Source organism: Aptenodytes patagonicus, chromosome 7 (assembly GCF_965638725.1).
Source record: "Aptenodytes patagonicus chromosome 7, bAptPat1.pri.cur, whole genome shotgun sequence".
Classification (NCBI taxonomy): Eukaryota; Metazoa; Chordata; class Aves; order Sphenisciformes; family Spheniscidae; genus Aptenodytes; species Aptenodytes patagonicus.
The window spans coordinates 18901754-18926745 of NC_134955.1; the positions used below are offsets into that span (position 1 = coordinate 18901754).

The 24992-nt window shown below is 41.0% G+C and overlaps 1 protein-coding gene across 5 annotated transcripts in view; it reads left to right on the forward strand.

Annotated features, from left to right (window-relative positions):
- The window catches only part of MOB2 (MOB kinase activator 2), a 120438-nt gene that overhangs the window by 63755 nt on the left and 31691 nt on the right, over nt 1–24992 (forward strand). The window contains exon 1 of one of the 5 annotated variants that reach the window (XM_076344216.1): nt 23758–23952. The exons of 3 other annotated variants lie outside the window; for them this stretch is intronic. In XM_076344216.1, the coding sequence (XP_076200331.1) occupies nt 23843–23952 (110 nt within the window). In that variant the 5' untranslated portion in view covers nt 23758–23842. Of the gene's footprint in view, nt 1–23757; nt 23953–24992 lie in introns of those variants that run through there. One more of the 5 variants, XM_076344218.1, reaches the window with a different exon arrangement.

A 24992-nucleotide genomic window follows, 5' to 3' on the forward strand; every position in this document is an offset into this window, starting at 1 on the left:
AAATGTTTAAATGTTAATTAAATAATTTTTATCTTCTCATTACCGTACCTGACTCTGCACTGCTGAATAACTGCTGTGTGGCATGTTTTCCTGGGACATTTTTAAGTGCCAAAGGAACGTAGCTAGATCATGCATTCAGAAATCTGGCAGGGTTGAAAGCTTTGAAAATTGCAGTGTTTGCAGCTAGCATCTCAGTCAGTGCCTGTGCTGCAGAGGAGCACTTGCTCAACTTTCTTGAAAAGTTTGTGTTTAACTTGTGATGTTGGTGTTCCACCTGAGAATTCAAATAGTTTGATGTCTCCCTTCTCCTGCCCAGTGCTGCCCTGGGCCCTTCTGGAAATGCTCTTTGGGTTCTGCTCTGCACGGAGATGCCTTTTTTTTTTTTTTTTTCCCCTTCTGCATTCATCTCAGGACTATGTGTACATGAATGTGATTATATATAATCAAAGGCAGAAGTAACTGATGTCTTGAAACAAATTCAAGTTGGATGGGGACAAAATACTTAAGAATATCTTAATGATTAATGGATGCTCAACTGACTCTGATAAAATATTGTTGGCTCCAAGATCCATTTCCTCTGCTCCAAGCCACTGCTTTAAACTAATGAGTCTTGATTTTGAGCCAAGCACTGAAATTGAGAAAGAATTTATTTTTCTTGTGTGCTTCCGTCTTGTACTGAGGCAAAGCAAGCCAACGAGAAGAAGTAGCATCTTATGTTTGTTTTGCCCCCAAAAAGTAGAAATCGGGAAGAGCATAAGTCTGCTTCAGAAGGCTTTTTTATTAAGTATCGTTGCAACTGCAGGAAAAATAGCATTAAAGGATGTGACAAACAGCTCATGAAAGCCTGTTGAAATAGCTCATCTGGCAGACAGAAGTAGTATGAACACCCAAATATCTTATCTGAGGAGAAGCAGCTGTTTGAACTGCTTTACAATCCTCCCAAATTAACACAGTTTCTATCATGAAAAAAGGGAAAATCTAAGGGTAGCAAATACAGACTGTTATCCTTGGAAAGCACAGCACAGATTTATCAGATGCAGCCAAAAATGTAGATTATCCACTTCAGTTTTTGTTGGATTGGGAACCCATTTTTGGAGAGTCGTCTTTAGAATGCTTTATGGTGTCAAAGAATGTAAGCCAACATGCAATATGCCAGCACTGCTGACTGAACTCGGCCTGACTGGAGGTGATCTTTGTACTTTCTTGGTCAGCTGTAGCCCTTTGTGCTCATTTGTAACTCAGTTACAGGTTTGCTCTTCCATTTTCTGAAGCTGACAGTGATTTTCATTCAGTATGCTTCAGTAACAAAGTGAGGTGGCTTCTCGTGTCATTAAAATGCCCCTTATTTTGTTCTTTTTTTTGGAGGAGGAGGGTTACTGCGGTGTATGCAGGGATGACACTTAAGTAGTGTGTTTGGATGTAGACTGAGATCTGAGGATGTTCTGACCGCTGGGTGTGTGTAGAGGGAGAACAGCCTCTGAGGGAGGACAAGCAAAATGTGGCAAATGTTCTCATTCACAAACAGCAGAAGTTTCCTTTATAAAATACTTTCCCCCAAGTCTCCCACTCCACTCCCCTGCATCCCATGTTTGCCATCACATTACTGCTTGGTGACATAGCCAAATGATCAGGACAGGATTTCAGTCTAGCACCTTTTCCCCACACGCAGCAAGCAGTGGAGCCAGAAAGGGCTGACCACTGCTGCGTGCTCTATGCCTTGGAGGTTCATGAGTGCAGGTTCTGGTTGCTGTGCTCTTCCCAGCGCTCTGTCTGAGAAAGACCCCTCTTAGCTTACTGTTGGCTCTGCTGTGGGAACTGTGGGGAGGAGTATGGAGCCGTCAAAAGCTGGAGAAAGAGAGTGACGATGAACGCAAGGGTCTTGAAAGCAAGCAGTAGGGCTGACAGTAGTATCACTGTCACTGTCTGGTGACAGTGCATTTGCAGCAATTCCACCACATTTTGGCATTACTTATGTATCCTGGGCAGTCCTGCTACTGTCCACTTTACATGAGAAGGTTGACAGTACGTTTGCCAAGTAGAGGGAGATGGAAATGTGGTGCAAAATACCAAACCACTTCTAGAATTGCAATTCTGAATCTTTTTAGTTAATTACCACCTTCAGGAATGGTGTTTCTTTTATAGAGATTGTGGGTATTACTTTTGTAACTGTTGTCCTCTATATTCAGCCTGGCTGTTCTGGTAGCATTTGTCCTACAAGACAAGATTTATGATCTCACGTGTGTTTTCTTTGGGATTTTTTTTGCATGTGTGAGCAGGCAAAAGTAGTTTAAGCATTTTTATATTCATTAACAATGTATGCATAAAGATTTAAACTGCAAGCCTTATATGGGGAAAGTACGATAAACATAATGCTTCTAAATAGAAGATTTCATTAGAACTCACACTGTGAGTCGTTGTTGTATTAATAGAGCTGTTCCCAAATATGGATTTCGAACTGGGCCTTCTTCATGGTGAATGCTGCAGATGACTTACAGAAAATAAGTATTTAAATATAAAATGGTTTTTGGGGGTAACCTCTTGGTCAGCCAGTTATTCAGATCAGTGGAGCATTTAGTATGGAATAATCCTGTAATGTAATTCTGAAACTGTAGTACTTTACGCCAGATGATATTTTAGTCGGAAAAATCTTTGCTTTTATGTGAAAAAGTGGTTAAGAAATAAAAATCTCAGGCTGTGACATAGAAAGTTGCTCACTTTAATACATACTCTTAAAACTGGCCTGATCAGTTAGTCTCCTACCCTTTGGAAATACTTAAATCAAAGAATAGCCTATAGGAATATATGTTCATTCTCATAGCTTATCTATGTGCAGCTAACAGTAACTCTTCACAAATCTTTTATTAGTCTCTACCAGAAGCAAAGATTTAATTCAGAACTCCAGAATGTGCTGTTGCAGGTCTCGTGTGTGTGTATTTCCCCCCCCACCCCCGGTATTTACTTACTGGAAATGTCTCACCTCTTGATATAAAACAATGTTGTGGCACAAATTCAAGGAAACTGTCATCCTTGCTCTTATACAGAATCTCAGGCGGTGATAAATGCTCGTATTAGGGTTTGTATTACAAAGATGTTCCATTAACAACCTGGGGCCAGAACAGGGAATGACAAAACACTTCAGACACTTTTTTTTTTAGCACCTTCTATTCTAGCGCTGCGTGCCCCCCCCCCCCCCCAACTGCTTTGTGGAGTATATAATGTGGTCAGGGCTTATAATGGAGGTAGTATATATGCAGGGTAAGAAGTGCCCACTAAAAGTAGCCGTATAATTTCTGTTGTACACCAGAACTATTAACATCCCAATTTATAGCTCATTAATAATAATTAGGGGCAGTAAATTAACTCTGAACTTTTACACCAGTTACTGTGAATTGCAGATTCAGCAGCGTGATACGCAATGGATGGTTTATTTCTGCTTCTTCCCCCTAAGATGCTCTGAGGACTAGAGCTTTTTAATGGGATATTACTGTGAAACCATAATGAACAAATGTATTAAATATAGCCATTTTAAAACCTTTTTTTCAGTGAATTCAGGCTTTCCATTAAAATAGAATGGGAGCTTGATTTCCTCCCTTACCTGCTGTCAAACCATACCTACAATAATGATGATGTAAATTGAGGTTTCTTTCCTCATAGCTGTATTGAGGGGACTCTTGATTATGGTCCACTCTAAAGCTGAGAAAGAAAAATAAAGCAAAACCTGTTAATAATTTTTTTAAAATCTTCCATTCCCAAAGCTCTGTCCTGCCAATGATGCAGGATGAACCAGCACTTTGCTTAGTGCTGCTAGCTCAGCTAAAAGAAAATGTGAGTTCTTTATGTATGGGAGAGAACAGCAGCAATGTCGATGGATGCTAAAGATAATGAAGCATCGTGCATTGGCAGGAAAGATCCTAATGCTGAATGTTAGGTAGCTGACAGCACCACACTGCCTTTATGTGCGTGTCAGGTTTTATTGGCTTGGGAGCTTTATTTCATGGCAGTCATGCAGCTACATTACTCAAAGGTGTTGAACCTATTCTTTTCAAAGACAAGTCTGCTTTCCCAGTCAGTTTTAATTACGAGTATATTCTTGATATAGTAACATGGCAGTTTTCTGAGGGGAATTGAATCATTTTTTCATTATAATTTGATTTCATGGAGCTTGTTAGGGGATTTTTGTAATGAGTGATAGCTCATAGAACACTCTGAAGAGGAACTACATTGACTACATATTTAAATATTTTTATGGGGTTAAATGCTGTGTTTTGTAATATGCTCAGGACTTTCACCGCACTGAAGATTATTTAAAAAAAATCTTTTTTTTTCAGCTCTAAAAGACTGTTCAGTCTGACCTTGACAAACACAAATTAAGGTAGCTATTCAGGAACGGAAAGAAATCAGATTTTTTGCAGATTCATTCCATCTTTTCACTAAAATAATTTGATTTCTCAGTGGTTGGAATATGGCTTTTTGAGAGAGATTGACTACCATCCAGTTTAGTGCTCTAATACTAAGCAGTTTGGATGTTTAGACGCTTTCTGTGAAGGCGGATAACATACTAAACTTAGCGTGTGATGCAATCAGGTGGGGAAAGATCACTTTAGAGGAGGCCAGTTGGAGCTCTGCGCTGCATCTTAGCTTGCACAATGCCAGGTGATACTAGGGGTGTCTGGAGTTACCCAAGCATTTACTGTGAAACATAGATTTTTACATAAAATCAACCATGTTGCCAAAGGAACATTTCTGTTTTATTTGTGCTGATTGTACTGACCGTTCATGTCATGAGGGACCTTTCTTTTTGTGTTCCAGAGTATAGTTTAAACAAAAAATGCTGTTTTCAAAATGTTATTTTTCTAGGTCTCTAACACCTCTTTCATGGAAGAGTACTGTGCATTCACTTTGGTTTCTCTCCTGTTGTCCGACATGGAAGGGACTGGGCAGATTTGTGTAGGGGCTGATGGTTGTTTTAGAGAAGGTTTTGCGATCAGAAAATTACCTTTTAATAGCTTTCTGTAGCCATTTCCAAGACACAGGGTATGAAATGCCTTCTGGGGAATGCTTTGACTCTGAAACCAATACTGATGCCTTTCCGGGGTGACCTGGAAGCCGGAAGCATTGGAGCAGTGCAGTAAGAGCTATTACGCGCCGGACCCTGTGCCATAATGCCAGAGGAGGTTGTCTCTGCTGGGAGTGGTTTGTTTCTTGCAGAGCTTGTGTGCCCCAAATTCCTGACTGGTCCCCTTTCTAGCATGGTAGCCAACCGCATGGTGTGCTCCTTGCCACTGTCCTTGCAAGTGGATCCAAGGCTCAGGAGACAGAGAAGAAAAGGTAGGGAGCTATGGCAAAGAGCAAGGCAGGAGAGCTTGTTGTCTCCAGCCAACAAGCTGGAAAACTAGCTGGGTCATTTTTTCATGCTTGGAGACTCCTGGAATGGGTAGAGAGCTGGGGATTTTGGCATGTGGGGAAGGGAGGGGGACTGACAGAGGGGATGTGTCAAGGTATGTGCATGGACTGCACTGGCATGAGGTGGAAGTTGTGATATGTATGCTATGATGGAGGACTATGTGATACAGGCATATTATGCAAATTTACGTTGGAGGCACATGCTACAGAAAAGAAAAATGTGATTTAAACCATTTTGAGAGCTGCTGATTAATAGCATTCCATGAACGTTAGAGCTTTTCTTAATACAGGCAGCATAAGCTCTGAAAGAGCTGGATACTGAGCACATTCCAGGTTTCTTTTTCTGCCAGATAACCAGTTTGGGATCTAAATTAGATAACAGTTAATGTTTTTACTGAATTGTGCCATCCATGTGTGATGAAAAGCTTTTAAAAAGCTCTAAGCCTAGAATTAATTTAGAGCATGTTACAAAGTGTAATCTCATGCAAAATTTTGCATTTTAAAAGTAGGCTAGGACATCCTATATAAAAACAAAAGGCAAACTATATATATGTTCTTGGTATCCACTGAGGATAGGCAATCATGACTGTATTCCTTCAGCGTCTTCTGTATCACCCACAGCTGCTCCCATGGTTCCACTTTTTGAATTTTTTCCTAACGTTGGTTTCCCTCCACTCCCCCCATGAACAATGGCTAGAAAGGCCTTCTACAGTACTTATATAAAATAGGTTCTGCATTTCTGATGTAGGTGGTCACAGAAACATTCAGACTCTGGCTAGTGGAAAAAAAAAAAGTCAGATGCTTAATTTTTGGATTTAGTAAGTTATTTTAGGATTTTTTTTGGGTATCTCATAAACAAGTAGTTTCAAACCAGCATCTCAGGATTTTTTTTTCAGTGGAGAGCCTTCTTTGTGTTCATGCTAATTTTTCCCCTGCTACTAGTTTTTAATACAAGTTCCTGGAATATTTTAGGATTTTTTTTGGGTATCTCATAAACAAGTAGTTTCAAACCAGCATCTCAGGATTTTTTTTTCAGTGGAGAGCCTTCTTTGTGTTCATGCTAATTTTTCCCCTGCTACTAGTTTTTAATACAAGTTCCTGGAATATATACGATCAACAAGAAGATCTGTCCTTCCAGACATACAAGTTGCAGTTATCAAGTAACTGACATTCGTAGAAAACCCACATACTTTTCTGTCTTAATGACCCCCCCTCCCCCCCCCCCCCCCCCCCCCCCCCGAGCTAAAGACAATATTGCTACTAGCTTATGGTTTCTGAAGTGGAGGTGTAGAACTCTGTGTGTGCTCTGGGGAGCTATATTCTGCACTTGAAACAGTATAGTCTCATTTATAAAATGGGGATAAAAATGTCTAGCCATTTTGTAAGGACCTGAAGAACTAATTAACTTGTACAGTTACTCTAAAAAGGCTTATTTCTTTGCATTTGTTGCCTTTATGTAAAGGTAAATAAAGTCTGTGCAAGGGTCTAACCACCTGAAAACTCAGGCAAAAATAACTGATTTTTACATTTATGGGTAAGTCGGCATGAAATATAAATACATTTGAAAACAACAGCACCAGGGTGAGTAAACATTACTAAGCCTAGCCATCCTGTCGCTTACCTTAGAATAATTACTGGTCTGCATTTGAAGAACAAATCTTAATGTTGCCAAACTCCACCTTTTTCCTGCCCAGTCTGTATGTGGGAGAGTCTTTATAAGAATCTATTTCCTGTTTCCCAGACAAGGGAGGGGAAAAATGTGTTTTCTCCTTGTTCTGAAAAACAAAAGACAGGCAGTGACTACATACCCACATCAGCTGCCAGCCTAAAAGTGAGCGTGCAAAGAGCTGAAGGCTACAGCAAGTTCCTTAGTTTGACCCTTGGCAAAATGGCATATTGCTACTGTAGTCTATCTCGTCAGGACCTACCCTCAACGTTTTATGAGAGAGAGAAACTGGCTGAAAGGTGATAAAAGAGCTGGATGTGTAGTTTTTATTATGTCACTTTGACCCAATCTTTGAAGCATAGAAAAAGTGTCAGTATCTTCCCCCTTTCCTTGCAGGATTTCTTCCTAAACCCCTAGTTTTTGTCACAGGTTATTAAGCTTTGAAGAGTGAGTTTTGCAAGGGACAGAGGATACAGTGGCAGGGAGGGAATGTGTACTTAAGCCACTTACAAAGTAATCGTAGCCCTTTCCAAGTGCAATGCTAATCAATTTGTAACAGTAAAAATGTACAGGATAAGAAGAACAGAATGATTTTTCTTTTTCTTTTGACTTAGAGGAATATCAGTGCAGGTGTGACAGCTCTGTTTCTCCAAGACCAAGTCTATTCATTTAGATTTTGACGGCTATTCCAATTCTGTCCCATATTATGTGAACAAGAATAGTTCCAGCCTTTTCCCACCTTAAATTTTGAACATTATTCATATTTGTGCATCCTGATTTAAAATAGTACAAATTGGGACTGCTGTGTTTTAAAGTCAACTCCACTGGTACAGATTACCAAAATAAATTTTACTTTCATAGAGGCGGCTTCAAACAAGTTAGAGTTCATGTCTCATCTTTATGCTCTCCTTTTAAGGAAAAAACCCCATACTTCTGCTCTCTGTGCGAGAAACTTGCAGTCAATAATGCAGTATGTGGTCAACAGTGGAATCACAATGCTCAGATACAGGACAAGTAGTAGCGCGTCACTGTGTATTAGAGAGGTTTATAAATAAGTAACAGCTCTCCTAAAAATGGTTCAAGAACTAAAAGCGAGGTTTTGGGCTTTTCAGAAAGTGGTTGTGTAATTATCAGTTCCCTTTTCTCGGTTATGCTCCAGAAAGGAGTTAATGTTGTGTGTAAGTTTGCTGCTTTTGCTTTGTCCATCAGCTCGCACTCTGACTATAGTGGTTCTGAAGGGCATTTGGTGGGAGGGAGAGAGTTTCTTACTGTTTCAGAGAAATTTAGTGGACTGAATAAATTGAGCTTTTGATATTTTACGTGTACTGGAAATCTAGATAGATTAATAAGTTTTCAACTTCACTGCAATGACACTGTCAATAGGAAATAAGTGTGAATTTCCACTTCTGTATGCGCAGGATAGTTTATCATAATAAATCTGCTCTATAGCATGAGTAAGTATGATAATGATGAGGCAGTTTGTGTTACGAACTATATTGCAATACAGGTTAAATATTTCCATTGTCATGTTCTTGAAAAATAATTGCAGTTTGTCTGTTCCCCTGTAAGTCCATATTGGAATATGGCAATGCAATTTCAAAATAGATCCATCTCCTGAGGATTAAAAACATTGTCTATAAACAAAGTGTTTCTTTAAGAGCATGCTTCACCTCATCCTTAGGAGAGTAATTCCCTATTTGCCCAAAATACATACTTCAAGCTTCATACATGCTGCAAGATTCAGACATTAATAATGCTCAGGCTTGATTTTCTTTATTGTTATTGCTTAGAGTGATCCTTCAAAGGGTGGTCAGAAAACTGCAAGACTGGGAGGAAATTACTGTCTTCTGGTAATCTACAACCATGGTCCTTGAGCTGTTTTCTGACATGTGAGTGTGCGCTGAACAGCTCCACTTGGATTGCCCCTCTCCAGTCTCAAGTCAAAGTCCCGTATTTCTCTGAGTGTTTTCCTGTGTTCTGGAGCACTTCTGACTTTCTCCTACAGCGGTATTTAACACCACGTCCTGGCAGCGTGGAACAATGGAACAAGTGTAATTTTTCTCTGCATGCAGTCTTATCACTCTCATTTGTGGGAACCGATGTAGTTACACACACTGGGCATTGTTCTTCGCAAGTGCATGTGTGAAGCTATTAGCATTAAGCATGCCATTCAACAGTACAGCTAAGCCACTATAGTGGCAAACCTTCCCTGAAAACGACTTCCTATCCCTAGCTGGGTTTCTGCTGTTTCTCTTATACATCCAGTGACTCTGAAATTGCTCCATGGTGAGCTGCATCACAGGGTTAAACTAGCAGAAAATGAATGCTATGAAAATGCACCATTTCCAGCTGTTTTGGGCAGGGAGGAATGCATGAGAATAATCCTCTCTGAAGAAGCTAGCTGACAGAGTGGCTTAGCTGTGTCACCAAAAGATGCCCTCAGAAGGCTTCAGAAAATCCTAGCGGCATTTTGTGTTGGAAGACTACTAAAGAACACTGTTAAGAGAGGGATTGATGACCTTTATTTATTGACTGCATAAGCACTATTTAAATATTAGTTTACTGTAAATGGGTTTTTAGAAATGAAAAAAATTCACTTAGATGTTTTAGAGTATCTGAATGTCAATCTAGTTTGGTTACTCTGTATCCATTCAGCTGTTTTTTGAACAACATTGCAGCTTTTGGATTATCTAATATTTGTATTTGCACAGAGCAGATGTTTGTTGTCTTCATGGAAATGCAAGGCTGTTTGTGAAAGGTTATACAAGTAGAACAAATGCCAAGCTGCTGATCTGTTTCTCATTGCCAGTCTGTTTTTCTTAAGCAACAATCTGCTAATAGAAGTTGTGGTACAAAAGCAGATGTGTATAGTACAGGAGGACAATCTGGCTTCCTTTGCATGGTGAGAGAGCATGGGCTTTCAAGTTTTGTTGGAAGTTGATTATCTGGAATTAGAAATGAGGCAGTAAATGAAGCCCCAAAGAGGGTAAACTGCAGTTTTCACTTTTAGTAGAGATGTAACCTGTTGAAGCTGGGAAATGTCTGCAAGTTCTGACTTGCATAATGGCAATCTGTTAAGCCTTGGGTTTCTCATCCGTCAGGCAACCCAACAATCCTTGAAGTATATGGAGTGTGTTTATGGAGAGGGTGGGTAATGTTTTTCAGCGAGTTCAGGTATGGGTGGATATATTTTCTGTGAGTTCTGTACATTAAAAGTAGCATTGTTAAAGTGAGACAAAGGACAGTATTGAGAGAGTTGGGGCACAACTTGTTTTGGGGTCTTTCATTGCTGCTCTCTGAATATGTTCAGAGGCATTTGCTCTTTCTGAGTATAATGGGGGAGAATGAGGAAGGCATTGGAGACAGCAGGCAGTAAAGCGGAACTGAGCGGCTTTCCACACTAATGGTCATATTAGCAGATGATAAGACATACTCATTCAGGTTTTGGGCTTTATCATTTTCTCCCCTCCTTTCTACACAGTCCCTTGGGTCAGATAATTTGACTCAAATCAATACTGCTCTTTGCTCAAGGGTATTCAAGGATTACAGTGGAAGCAACACAGTGATAAGGAGCTAATTTTATGTGGAAGAGGACATAACGTTTTTGCCATGTGCTCTCCATTTGTTTCTTACAACCTAATTTTGAATGATCGTGCTGTGGCTTTTTTTTCTGCCCATGGTTGTGAGTGAGAAAGCCAAGAAAATGGATTACAAGAAAAACAAGATTTTTTTTTTTCTGCTTGAGGTTTTTAATCAAAGGTAGTGCAACCTGTGTGGGATGAAATGATCCTAATTGTTACTAAGCTGATTAAATATTTATAAAACAAGGGCTATATTATATTTATAGCTCTTCTGTCTGGAAAATGTAAATAAATTGAAGATTTTATAGATTTTTCTTTCCTTGCTCAAATAATGAGTACTAGCATTCTTTCTGTTGTCTTAGGATGCAAATATTCTCTGAACTTCTAAATGTTAGAAACTTAAACATTTTAAACTTGCAACATTATTAAATGAAAAATGGTCCTTTAATTTGTTGGGGAATGAAGATTCAGATAAATTTGTGTGCTTGTTCATCCCTATTAAGATTTTAACAGCTCCAGATCTTTTGATCAGTTGTGCTTATGTTGTCTTGAGTAGGCATTTGGATCCCTTCTAAATCAGAAAGGCAGAAAAGATCTGCGGTATTTAAAGACTGGAAAAAAGATTTCTAATAATGAGACATAAGGAGATTTTTTTTAGTTTCTCGGAAGGTCAAGATGTGAATATAATATCTAGCTAATGAAGTTAAAAAAAAGGGAAAGTAGAAAGCTATAATCTAACAGAAAGGATAACAATCATAATTGGAAACATAAATGGATGCTAAAGCTAGGAGGTTTCAGATACTCAAAGGATGTGTGTTTTAACTGGACATGATCAGCCATTGAAACAAATTGCTGAGCAAAATAACTGATTTTTCTTTCTTGTCAGATATACAAGTTAAAACCAGATGCCTTTCTGGAAGGTGTGCTTTAGGCTAATTAAGCTTTGGGTTCACTACGGGGGTAACTAGATGGAAGGCAGACAAGAACTCAGGGCTGGTTCTGACCCCAGAGCCTACCACTCTGGTTACTGTGGTGTGTTGGCATATAGCATACCCGAGTATCTCAGGTCTGGTAGTTTGTTCTGTGGCCTGCACCTAATTGCCCCTGCTTCCCCGAGGGCCCCTGGAAAGGAGCTCTGGACAGGGCCAGTCGCCCTGCCTTGGCTGCTGTCTTCTGTGGGCTCCCAAGCAGGAGGTAGGTGGCTGCATCGTCCCCTGCACATGCAGTGTCTTTGATTTGTGCAATCCCAGTAAATCAGGCTTTTCAGGGGAGCGTCGGGTAGGTACTGTGGTATACGAGCCTAGCGTGCCACTGGAGGAAACGTGTGAATCACCCGGTGGAAAAGTTGGGCGTTACTCGCGTACATTTTGTCTCTGCTCCAAATGTCTTCTGGCGTTGTTGGTTGGGGTATGAAGAAGGTTTTTGAGAGTACACCTGCACTGGAAGAAAGTCAAGTGTAGTTATAGGCAAAATGTGTTTTTTACCAGTATAGCTTGTTTTACTTGGACAGCTCAGAGGCATGGGTGAGGGGTGACTTCTAAAATGTGTGCGCAAAGCACAGGTTTCATAGGAAGTGCTATGTCTACAGTAGCAGCCGCTCTTTGCTAGCATGCTGTATTTGTGTAGGCAAAATACCTTCTTGGATCAAAAAAGCACATTCATTGTGAAATAATTAGAATATGTAAGCTATGAAAACCATAGCTGGGACACAACTATTTAGTTTATCTACAAGGTTAAAACAGATGAAGTCAACCCCAGGAAGGGGTGTGCATGCTGATTGTACCTACCTGGCAGATCTTGTCTCTATGTAAATTTTAAGCTGTGATAAGTATTGCATATTTTGTCTTGTTTTTTTAAAACTACTGTCCCCCAACAAACCATTATTGGTGAAGACAAAGCTATAGTCATATGAGGTGAAAGATAAGAGGAGCTGTGCATTAGCTGCATGTTGCTAACAGCTGAATTCATGCCGATTTATTCCTTCTCCAACTGGGTGTTTAAAAGGTAAAGTTTTATCTGAGGAGGCTTGTTTCCTGAAGGACTTACTGAATCCTCAGACAACGAAGCATATAGTTTCTTGTCCCTCTTCTTTTGGAGTAGGAAGTAAACAGTCTTTGTTCAGCGCTCCCCCTTGCCCTAGACCTTCCCTCCTCCATTAGGCAGACCAGAAGACCTTGATGGGCTGCAGTGCCGAGGGCTGTTGAGAGGCCTGGGATTACAGGGCAATGGGTGTCTGTCACTGCTCAGCTGATTGATAGCAGGGCCTTGCTTTTCAGTGGTGGCATTTCTGTGTCTATTCTATGTTTTGGCATGCACCCAAATTGTGATGGATATGGATATTGACCTCAATTAGGTGGATTTTTACCAGTTTCTTTATAAATTTGGTCATAGGGAAAGGCAAGCAGAAAGATACTTCATACAAGAATTGCTAGTCAACAGGTGTACAAGCAGTAGTGCTAGCAGTATAGCTGCGGTCAGGTTCCAAATATGCATGAACACTTGCATATGCAAACAAAGCAAAGCCTAATTTGTGGAATAAAATATTTTATTACTTTCAGAAACAGCAATAGCAACATGTTTTGAATGTTGTCTCATTACAAGCAACAACTGTACTTTTTTATGATAAAAGGATTCTTTCCAAAATTTGCATTTAGTTGTCCATGTGTTCACTGTATAGATGTAGAGCATGTATTGGGAAGAAAATTAAGATTTTCTTCTACCCTGTAGAGGCAAAATACCATGCCCTCATCCCCTCTCCTCCCTGGACCTCTGAGGAAGCTGCATTATATTGATTGTGATTCTCAGAGGTTAAGATCCAACCTCTTAATTTCCAGTTTAATACAGCACTTCAACACACACACAAATTCTTTTGAAGCAGATCAGTTTTATATGCGTATCTAACAGCCTGGTTGGATTGGGACGACTGGAACTGGATCCTTAACAGCATTCATACGTTCACTGAGCATGTAGGAAAGCAACCAGGAGCAGAATCTATATTCTGTATTTTACTATCCTCCAGCCAAAGAAATGAAAAAATGAATTTTGAAGTACAATCAGAAGCTTGAATATGGAGTGCAAATTGATATACCAAGGCTAGCTTTTGAGTCCTTAATTTCTTTTTAGCTGTTCTGTGTCGTCTTTTAAGGTGACTATTGCTCAGGTGCGGTTACCCTGCGCTGGCTAACTTTTCGACAGAGATATGTGTACAAGTAAAACAATATAAGGCTGCATCTGTTCAGAAGAATTTTGCATGGTTCATATTTCTGGTCAACCTATGGAAGAGCTTGCAAAATTTAGATGATATTTTCAATAATCTGCTATGTTTTGTTCCTGGTACTTCTAATTAATGCGTGCGAACTAGAAATACATACTATTTCTTCTTTTGTCAGATGTGCACATATCCATTTTATGAAAACATCAGGAGAAACTCCTTGACAATCCCCTTTTCTGTTGAATACAAATTTAGAAGTGAATTCTTTTACTGAAGTTTTAAGGATATTTTGGAATCAGCATGCCAATTGTTTTATTCCTGTTTTACGGTCTTGTCTTACAGAAAGTTAAGGCAACTGCAGTAAAGACAAGGGAAGAATAATAGTGAAGAAAGCTGAAGGAGAAAAGTTAATAGTTGTTTCATAACACTAACAAAAATAAAGCTACTGAAATGAAAAATAACTGTTCCTTTACTAAAGTAAAAACAATGAAAAGATTGGTGCTGCCCATGTGTGGGTGTATACGTGTTTATATAATGTGGGAAACATTTTCTAACAAACTAAGAATAGTGGTTAAATGTTTGTCCTCTTGGTAGTATCCTAGTCATGATGCAATTCTCAGCAAAATGTACTATAATTATACAGGGAAGCTGCTATTTGCATAGTGGAACACAATGTATTTTCCTGAGTTTCAAATCATTTTTAGAGCAGAACGTCAAAAGAGAAAGTACTGTATATTGGAGTACATTTGCTTGATGCATATAACGTACCTTCAAAGTGCAGAAGTAGCTCAAGATGAAGGATGAATACATATTCTAGTATTCGCTTTCACCTCCCCAGTAAGAAGCCTAGAAAAATGCTAAAATACTTAAGGTAGTGTGTATCACTGAATTTATATAAAATTTTATATATAAAATTTGATATACATTTATTTTGCTTTACAGAGGGACTCAATTTTACTCGCACCTCAGAGGAAGTAGTGGCAGAGTTGGGCTTTTGAGAACTCTGGAGTTGTCCTTCCCCTCTTGTGTTATCACATAGTGTCTCTCCTCTGGCACTTGCCTGCCTGTGCATCCTTGCAGTAACACTGCAACTTCAGGGCCTTTTCCTAGTCATGAAGCAATTTTCATCAAACATTTGAAAAAGATGTCTTTGCCATGTTCATGGTAATGGTATTTCTCAGTGGCTTAGTAGGAATTATGATAGTATGACGTTATCAGCCATTGATCCTAGTCTCAGTCCATATTGATATGGACAAAGTCCTGAAAGCACGTAGTTTAGGAAAAGCATGCAAAACAAGGCATGCAAAAGGTAGATTATAGTAACTTCTTTTTTTTGGCTGTGGAATTGGGGTAGAGATTTATTTAGCAAAGTTCATGCAGAATAGTCTTGGTAGACACACTAGTGTTCTCTCCTCAGTTTCTGTCCAGTACCTTGAGCGTGACTTTCTTGTGCTTGAGAGCAGGCAAGGGTAATTTTCTTACTGCATTACTAAAACATGACAAATGGCAGTCTTGTCTAACCAGAGTGGCAAAGCTCTTCTGTCAGCCAGTGCTTTTCTTTTGTTTCCTAGTAAATAAACATCTATTCAAGAGTTGTAATGGACTATGGTGGGGGGGGGGGGGGGGGGGGAATGTAAATCTAGCCATAGAACAAATTCTAGGCAAAATGGAGATTTTAAGCAAGACAGCATCACAAAAGCTTTATATACAGCGGTGTTGCTCAAAGACATATCTGTGCTTAATGATGTTACTTTTAAACGCATGTCTCTTTTTCTCCATGATGGCTTAAACTCGGGGCTCTTCCATTGTGCATTCTACTATTTCCTTTTTTTTCTTTGATCAGATGAGATTTGCGTTCATAGACGTTTCCTTTATTTTATGGTGTTTCTCTCTCAAGATGTAATCCACGATTGCCTCTTAACCAGGGTTTACAGCAGTGCAAGCATGTCACAGTAATAAAAATACTTGTGTTCTGTAAAGCAATAATCTAGCCATAATTTGGAAGGCATAAGTAGACCTTCTCATGACCTCTGTATGCTTCCAGGAGGGGCTTTTTAAAAAATTGCTTTCAAATATTCTGAGCCTAAAAAGGAAACTTCTGATGGTTTGAGATAATTCAAGTAGTTGTGTTTTATATTATCTTTGTATAAAGAAGTGATATTTTCCATAAATTTTACTCTTTTGGGTGGGTTTTTTTTTTACTACTAGCATGATTCCACTCAGTGGCTAGCTTAACTTGCTTTTGAAGAAATGTTATTTCGAAACAATATGATACAAAACCAACAATCCTATGTATACAGGCTTTTTTAATCCACAGGTTTCTCACTGAACTAGACCAGTGTGCTTCCAGCATGTTAGTGCAGTACCTGAAAAAAGTGTATGGTAGTCTTAACCTTAAATTGTATTATAATGCCACTTTTTGTCCGAATCTGTCCAGAATTTGTGGGAGAGGGTTGATCTCAAGATCATATGATCACATTGGGTTTTGTAAGATGCTTGAAGTTTTACACCATTGAAGTGTGAGATTCAAATCAAATGGATAAGTGAATGCACTTAAGCCATTTTCTTTATCAGAAAATCAAAGCATGAAAACTGGCTATATTTTTGTAGCAAAATTTTAGGAAAATTACAAGCAGGTTACTTATGCTATGCAGTTTTGTGTGGTTGTGTCTACGTTAGTATGCCCCACGTGTAGCCAAGCTCTCACACAGGCAAGACTGGCAAGTGCAGCAAAGACCCAAGACAGCGCTGCTGTGAGAATATTATGGGTTCTTGTGTGTAACATCTTGACTATAACCAACTGTCAAGAATTGTCCTATAAAATTTCAAGGTTTTTTTTTAGTAAATTTACAAATCTCTCATTTAACATACTGAAAAAGAACCGTTAATGTTTTCCAATGGCTCAAAACGCTTATATATTAGGTTCGAGGATTCCTCAAAGGCAAGATCTTCATGCTTTTACTTCCACAACTGTTTGAAATGCAGCCGTGTAACTTCAACAGAGGTGAGTCCCTGTAACAAACTACTTGTTAGTGTCTTTCTGTAGCCCTCTGTCCATCTCCAGTGCACGCCTTTACATGCACGCTGACCAAACAGGTTTTAGTTCAGAGCTGTGAAGTGGCCCCTCCTCTGGGCTGAGCTGCTGCAGTGCAACAGTACTTAAGACAGCTTTGCAAGGCTGAATGACTGCTGGAAATTTTTTCATCTGTTTCATAAATTTGAACTATTTCAGGTTTTAAGTTAGGTGCTTTATGGCATCGTTTGCATGGCAGAAGCTGTTATTGGCCTCCTGTTGCTCTGATCTGTGCTGAGCCTGTGAGGTATTAAGAAATCAAATTAGCTAGGATGCAGCATGTGTGTTTTGAGTTGTATATGGAATACAAATGTGCTATGGTCTGGGTGTGAACCAAGTTAATTTTGTCACTTCTGGATTTTGTGGTCCTGCTCTTTAGAAGTAGTAGCTAAGGAATTATTCTGTAAGTGCCAGGAATTACAATGAATAGTTTCCCCTGTTTAATCTTACATAATGTAAGCTCTGTGTGTTATATTTTGTAATGCATGCCTGGAGAAAAATCTCCTAGAATAAATTTCACGCTTATTTCATGAATTGTTTTTCCCTCATGCTGTCATCTAAATGTGATGTTACCAGATAAAATAATTTGCTGTACTGAAATGAAGCCATTCTTAGCACCAAGAAGGAGGGAAACTTGTATTTCCTTAGTGGCTCTCCATCTGTCTGGGAAAACTCTGCAAGTTCACTCCCAGCATCTCCCCTTTTTCCTTCTATGCCTTTCCCACCCAAGCGTAGATAGTCCTGACCAATAACAGTGCTGACACAGATACCCTCCTTTCCTGTGCTGTTTATACCTTTGACTCCGTAGTCTAGAGTTTCATGCCAATTTGCAATTAGGGTTTTGTTTTCCCTGCCATATTTACCCAAGTCTGTGAAAACAGTAGTTGTGTTGTAAAACTTACAGGGAGAGTTCTGTATATATGTAGCAAGTAGCACTGAATATGTTAAACAATCCCCGGGGAGAACTTCTTAGCCAAGTTTTAGAAGTTTTACCTCTTTATATGAAGCTTGAGGTCCAACGTATTTGGGGGAGGAGAGGAAAAGAACAGTCTTTCATTTTAGCTTTTCTGTATGAAATGCATATTGCACTAATGCTTCCCTGGAGTGTAGCCTAGTTTAACTTCAAAATTAAGGCAAGAAAAAAAAAGGAATGGTAAAACGCAGGATGAAATTCTCGCTTGTGTTATCTCGAGGAAGGAACTAACAGTGGCTGCAATGGTATAAATTAAGCATCTCAATTTTTACAGTACGCTATGAGCACCCCATGCCGCCTATCAGCAGGTACTCTGCTTAATAAGGCTTCTTCCTCTGACTTAATCTGTGACATGCATGTGTTGAAAGACATCCTTTTGGGTACTCAGAATGATAAATGCATTAGCTTCACTGGCACATCTGTACTTGTTTGTGTTTTCTTCTCCCCTCATCCCCCACTGAAAGAAAAAAGGGATTTCATCCTCTCTGAGATAGATGTTGCCTGTCACTTGAGCTTCAGTGTCACCTGGAGCTATTGCTAGGCTTTTGCCCAGCAAACTTTGTCTATATGGAAGACAGTTTTATGAGGGTGATAGATTTGAACTGTTTGTTTGCAAATATTTTCCAGTTTATTGTTCCTTTATATGGTAGTGCCAAGCATATTGTTTTGCAAACTAGAAAGAAGAAAACTCTGCCTCCTGAAGCTGTGTCATTGTGAAGTTTTATTATTTTGGAATGAACTATGTAAGAAAGGTACTGTATAGGGACTGCTTCATCTGTCACTGAAATAGGGTGCTATATAATGGTATACAACACCTTAGTACAGAAAGCAAAGAACCTTTTCAGTTGAAAGCAGGGGAAACTTTAAGCAGAATGCAGTAATCCTGGAACTTGCACGGAATTCAGAATAATAACTTTTAAAAACAGAAGTTATTTTTATAACAGTGGTAAGTTTTCAGGTATACTACAAACTAAGGTCTAAATCTGATGTTTCTCTCCAACTCCACGGCGATTCATTGACTCAGAATCTATTTGCCACAAACTCGCCTGGAACAGCTGCTCAGGAAACAAGTGTCCTGCCAGTGTGTATTTTGCAGCAGGCTTCTGTCATTTGAGGTGGGTTGACTGAGGAGGACTGATTGAAATGCAGGCAATAAAAATCAGCTCTGCCCTCTATTTCACATCACTTCTCCATGTAGAGTCTGAGTGTGACCATCCCATCCTTTTCTTAATAGTTCTTGGGTACTTGTTCAATGCTGGTAGAGTTGAATTATCTCCTGCTGAGCTGCTGCTGTTGCTGCTTCCTTCAACACATTCGTGTTCTTCAGCTGTCATCCATACACACTTCTTGATGAACCTGGCTTAACTTGACATTTCAGGGGATTTCAGAACAATAGATGTGCCTACACACATGCCATAAATACAGTACCTTTGAGATCACAATTTCTGTTTGGTACGTACAGCAGCATTCACCTTCCTTTTTCTTTTTTCTTTATTTCTTTATAGTAAAGTGATACTTGATGAACCCTTGGTTCTTCTCATTTTGTGCATCCTTTTCAAAATGCCGTAATATAAACTCTTTGGAGTTCCTGGTGAAGCTTTACTGATGTTTTGAGGTATTTTGCTGTTCTTGCTGCAATTTTTAGTTTCTCATGTTACGGATTAGATGAGAATATCGTGTACCATTTTTTCTCTCTGCCTATTGCAGAACCCCCCCCCCCCCCCCAGTATTGATGAAGCAGAGGTGGTGGTTGCAGGATAGACACTGACTTCTTGTTACCAGAGCTTTCAATAAAGCAGCAAATGTAGACACCTTGTCACTTACAAATGTGCTGCTTTTAAGCTCAATCTTTTATGCACAAACTTTCTGCAGTGTGTGTGGCCACTGTTGATAAGGCTTGTATCACAATATTCTGTGTGATCAGGAAGACCAATTTCTCCTGCTATTATTTCCAGAGTGGAGCTGAAAGTATATCCTTGAAATCTTTCACTTCCCCCTTCACTATGGCCACCTCTAAACTACTTTTTGAGACCGAGACAACTCTGACTTCAGTCTGTCTTCTGTCCAAAATCCATGCCTTTACTGTCTATATGGAGCAGAGCTGTTGCGCCATCTTTGCTGCTGTGTGAGGATGACAAAATGGAGAACAAATGTAATCTCAATATAAATACTGCTTAGAGGCAAGCTAAAGGATAAAATGTTTTCATTGCTGATTTTAGGTGGTTCCAGAGACTTGGGGATGCACTGTGAGGTAACTGGAAAGGGTACTTGGCTAGGTGGTAGCAGGGTACCCTAAAGTTAAACAAAAGGGCTAATTAGCTAGCAAAATTGAAATGTATGTCAGGCAGGGACACACCGTAAACTTCAGTTTAATTTAAAACAGAACTTTATGATCTGATGTTACAAGGCCTCATTTCTGTACATATAAATGCTGAATTGTACCTTAATCAAAATAATGGTTATGATTTTTTTTTTTTCCCCCGACATTGTTTGTCTGGGTTGATACAACTTGCTTGCTTTGCCAAACCTCTGGGTACTAGTATATATCCATGTGGTGGCTGCTTTACACTTCATTTTTATGGAACCCTAAAAGGGGCAAATAAGCAGCAGTTACACAATTACATATTTATAACATCATTATTAATACAAAGCATTATTCATAAAACTTATAAATACCATTCCTTGGCTTGGTAGTTGGGATCAATGTAGAAAACTTTCCATCAGTGTACTATAAGCACATATAGTCATGTGTAAGTGGTGGGAAATGGGGCTCCCCTCTTCCCAGCGTACTGTTTTGTGCCCTTACTCTGTGCCACTGGTGATGTTACTGTTTTGCTGACGTGTCTGTAGGACTGATACAAGTCATAAAGCTGTTGGTAGGTCCATTGACAGATATTTCTGTTAATGTTTTAGTGATGATTTCAATACACACTCCGTGATCTTTCAGGCCTGGCTGGTGGGTAAGGGATATGCTAGAAGCAGTTTGCCACCGCTGAAGCACACTTGTGCTAAGGTTGGATCCAACAGTTACATAGAGAGGATGTTGAGGAAGCACATGAAAAAGAGGCTACCGATGGATATAAATAGGCAGGATATTGGATGGCTGTAAGACACACCCTCGAGGAAGTGCAGATATGCATTCTTCAGAATATGCACACGTAGAGATCAGACCAGTAACTGTGTTCAAATAAATACATTGCTTTTACATCAAGTACTGCTCTTTCTGGATGCAGCAGCTTTCAAGTAAACCCATTTGTGTCTGCACATGTGCTCTAGATCTTGTTGAAGTGTGAGAATCCATACTGTACATGTGTTTTAAATTACTTATGTTGATGCCATACAAATAAAGTGTATGTACTTAAACTGTGCTTCCTATAATAACCTTGTTTCATTTTTATTATTTTGGAGCATTTAAAATTGACTTTGAGATGCTGGGTTTTCCCACAACTTGCATAAAGTCCAGTACTACAGGTAAACTGTAGTATGCAGTTGATCCAAAAAGGGGATATTACTTGAATGAAGGAAAACTGATAGGTGGAGGAAAGGCTGGAAAGGGTGCTGCGGAGATGTATGGTTGAGGAAAGGGAAAGGAAAGCGCTGGTTTGATGCACAAGCTAACAGAATAGAGAAGTGTGTCATTTATCTGGGTCAAAGTAAAAAGATACCAGGTTTAAGAATTTTATTTCAGTTGATCTATCAGTTTTAACAGCAGAGCATCGGTTCCTAACCTGTGTGAGATCATTGAAGCTCCATCTCTGAAGAGCGAATGTTTAGCCATTACAGTCACAGGGAGGCCAGCTTTCCAAATACAACTGTAACACCACAGAGCTGTATTTATTTTGGTTTGACCCCTGGATTTTTCTTTAATTTACTTTGGATATGGAGACTTTTATTAAAACTTAAGCTGCTTTATATCACAGGCTTGTTGTTTTTAGGGTGTTTTTTTAACAAACAAAATTCTCTCTGTCCAGATTTCACTGGTGAACGAAATGAGGGCAACTGCCCTCTTGGCAGGTGTCCTTCCTCCGTTTGCCAGGACTGTTGCTTTTTAATGGTGCTGTGACAAGTTGCTGTTACTTGGGGAGAAGATTGAGTGAGCATCAGGTTTTTCAAGGGTTGGATAATCTTCTGTATGAAGCGCTGGGCCGCAGAGTGGAAAGCTGAGCTATGTTCAGCTGTAGGCTTCCTGTGTGCTATCAGTGAAGTCATTAAAACTCTGTCTTAAGTGGATTGCTTGGAGAGTGGGAATAAAAATACCTCCTGCCTCACAAGGATGTGGAGGCCTAACTCGGATGTGTGACTAAAAGCGCGTAACTGACAAACACTGCTGCCTGGGTAGGTGCTTTGGGACTGAGAGTAGCACATTATTCCTCCAAGTTGTGTCATGTGGCTGTGGTTTCTTGGGTTTGTGCAAACAGCAGCCATGTTCCCACCTGCTTTGACCAAGTGATGCCGGGTTGGTGACAGCAGCAATGGCATGATTTGTGCTAAGTTTAATTTAACAAGTCTGTTGGCCTTCTGTTTACAGGGGAAGATGCCTGTTTAGTAAACAAACTGGAGTGTTTGGCAATACCTGTCTGGGGAACTGTCCCTTCTGACTGCAGCTGGTGTTGCAGATGTACCTAAAATGGCAAACCCACTGTTTTCTCCGAGATGTCAGGGGTCAGGTTTTAGTGTGTCAGAATAAGTGATGTCCTCAGGGCTTTCTATACTAGGTCATGTTACGCCACACCCATCACATTTTTTTGTTATGATTTGGCTCCAAATGCTACATCAGCAAGCCGTGGTCACAGCTGCCTGTCCAAAAGGTGTGTGTTGAGTGGTGGTTATGTGGCATGGCTAAGGAGCTGGACATACAGTGCCTTTCTAAGGTCTGTCAGGAAAACTCATGGCAAAGTGGTTTCTCCATGTAAAACTGCTGGTGTGTCACAATGACCTTGTGTTTGGGGACACTGCTTAATCACTCATCCTCTGAGAACCATTACCCAAGTGTCTGCTCTTAACTCTGGTCATAACGGCAAGGTGGCTCTTGCTGTTTATGGTTTTACTCTTCTTTACCCTTCCTCTGTTTAAACCCCTCTGATAAAGGTCTTGATGTCGTTGCTGGGCTGACATTCACTATGTAAAACTGTGTTTCTGGCAGAACATATCTAGCTCTGCTCTTGGGCTAGCCCGTGCCCTTTATTTGTCACAGACTCCTGAGAAAGCAATGCAAAGCCTTGCTCGTGAAAGGCATTGTTATTCCCATTTCTCACCCGGAGTCTAGCGTGGCACTGTTACGGATGGGGCCTGTCCTGCAGACAGCAACAGCAGTGTGTTTGCCCCGTGTCCCGCAGCATCGCTGTCCTAGCAAATCTACTTTGTCTTGCTTACTTTTTGGCTGCCAAAAGAAGTGGCAGAGGATTTTATTATTGATGGTGGTGCTTGTGTTAGACAGTGCTGCTTTGGACTCTCTAGGGCCAGGGCCGGGGTGCTTGCTCCCTCCTGCCTTGCCGCTTGCAGACCTGCGACAGCCCCGCAGCTCCTCGCAGCATTTTTCTGAAATGTATTGTAAAGCCCTGCCGGGCGCCCAGGGCCGAGGGAGGAGAGGGTTGTATAACCCGGCCCCGGCCTCGCTGCCTGTCCGGGGCGGCAGAAGCCCCGCGGAGCCCGGGGGCGGCTCCCTGGCCCCACGCCGCAGCCTTCTCCGGCCCGAAAGGGCCGATTCAGTGGCAGCGCCGGGCGGGGCAGGTGAAGGAGCCGCGGCGGCCGCCCGCCCCCAGCGCCGCTGCCCATTGGCGGCGCCGGGCGGGGGCCGGGCCGGGCCGCTCGGCGGGGGCGGGCGGCTGTTGGCCGGGCAGAGCGGCGGAGAGCCCGGGCCGTGCCGTGCCCACCGGCGCCCCGGCGTTTCCCCGCTCCGCTGTGCTCGGCTGCGCCGCGCTCCTCCCGCCGTACCATGGTTGGGGATCACTGCAGCCTCCCCGGTGAACGGCCCGTCCTCGCCCAGAGTCCCAAACCCGGATTAAGCTGCAAAATGGTCCTGCAGGCGGTGGGCAAAGTGCTGCGGTAAGGACGGATCCGCCGGTGGCGGCGGGCGGGCAGGGGGCTGCCCCGCGGGGCTCCCGTGGGCGAGTGTGTGCGCGTGAACGGGGGGTTCCCCCCAGGAACGTATGTATGGCCCTGAGAGGAGCAAGAAGGGAGCTGGAGCTTCAGTTAAAAATCTGGCCCGGGTGCCTTGTTCTGCTCAGCCCCTCTGGTGTCTGGAGGAGGGAGGCTGCTTTTGGCTCCCTCTGGATCTTGTGTAGCAATCTGGGAGGGTGGAAGTTGGAATAGCAATAGCTGCTTGGAGAGAAACATTTGTCCACCCAGAATACTGCAGTCAAATTTTGTTCACGTTCCCTGAGAACTTAATTTCCAGGACGTAAGCAGACAGTGGAGGTCCTGGTGTTGCTGAATAAGGAATCTGACCAAGACGCTACATATGCTTTGGCATGTTTTCTACAGAAATGTCGTAAGATGAGGGGAAAAAATTGCTCATGTAGCTCAGAAGGACTTGTGTGAACACTGAGACGTGTATGACTACTGAGACCAAAACCAGACTCTTTGGCAAAGGATGTGCAGTAATTTGATTCAGAGTTCTGACCCGTTCTGGTTTGCAGGGAAAAACGTCACCACAAATATTAAGATTAGCAGCCTTGCTCTTCAACAACTGCAGCTTTTTATTTTGGTTAAGTGTGTTCAGATATTTTTCTGGGATCTATGAAGAATGGCAGTGCTGCTCCAAAAAGGAGCCTTGTTCCTCCAGCGTAACTTTCTTTGGCAAGCTTTTGTTTCTCCCTGTTTCCTACTGTCTGTTGCCAATTGTTAAATGTTTGTCAACAGAAACATTATCCCTCTCTTCCTCTGTTGACTCATGTCTCTTCTCTCCCCAAGCGAGTTTAGGGGAGCCATTTATTAAAGCAGAGCATTCTGATCACAAAGCGGCTGAGCTCTGGCTGCAACTTAAACTAGAGAAGTTCACTGGGCTTAAAGCAGGCTTAGTGAGAAGAACTGCTTAGAGTTGCTCTTAAATAAGTGCTGTATTGCAGTACTTTTGCCCCCCCCCC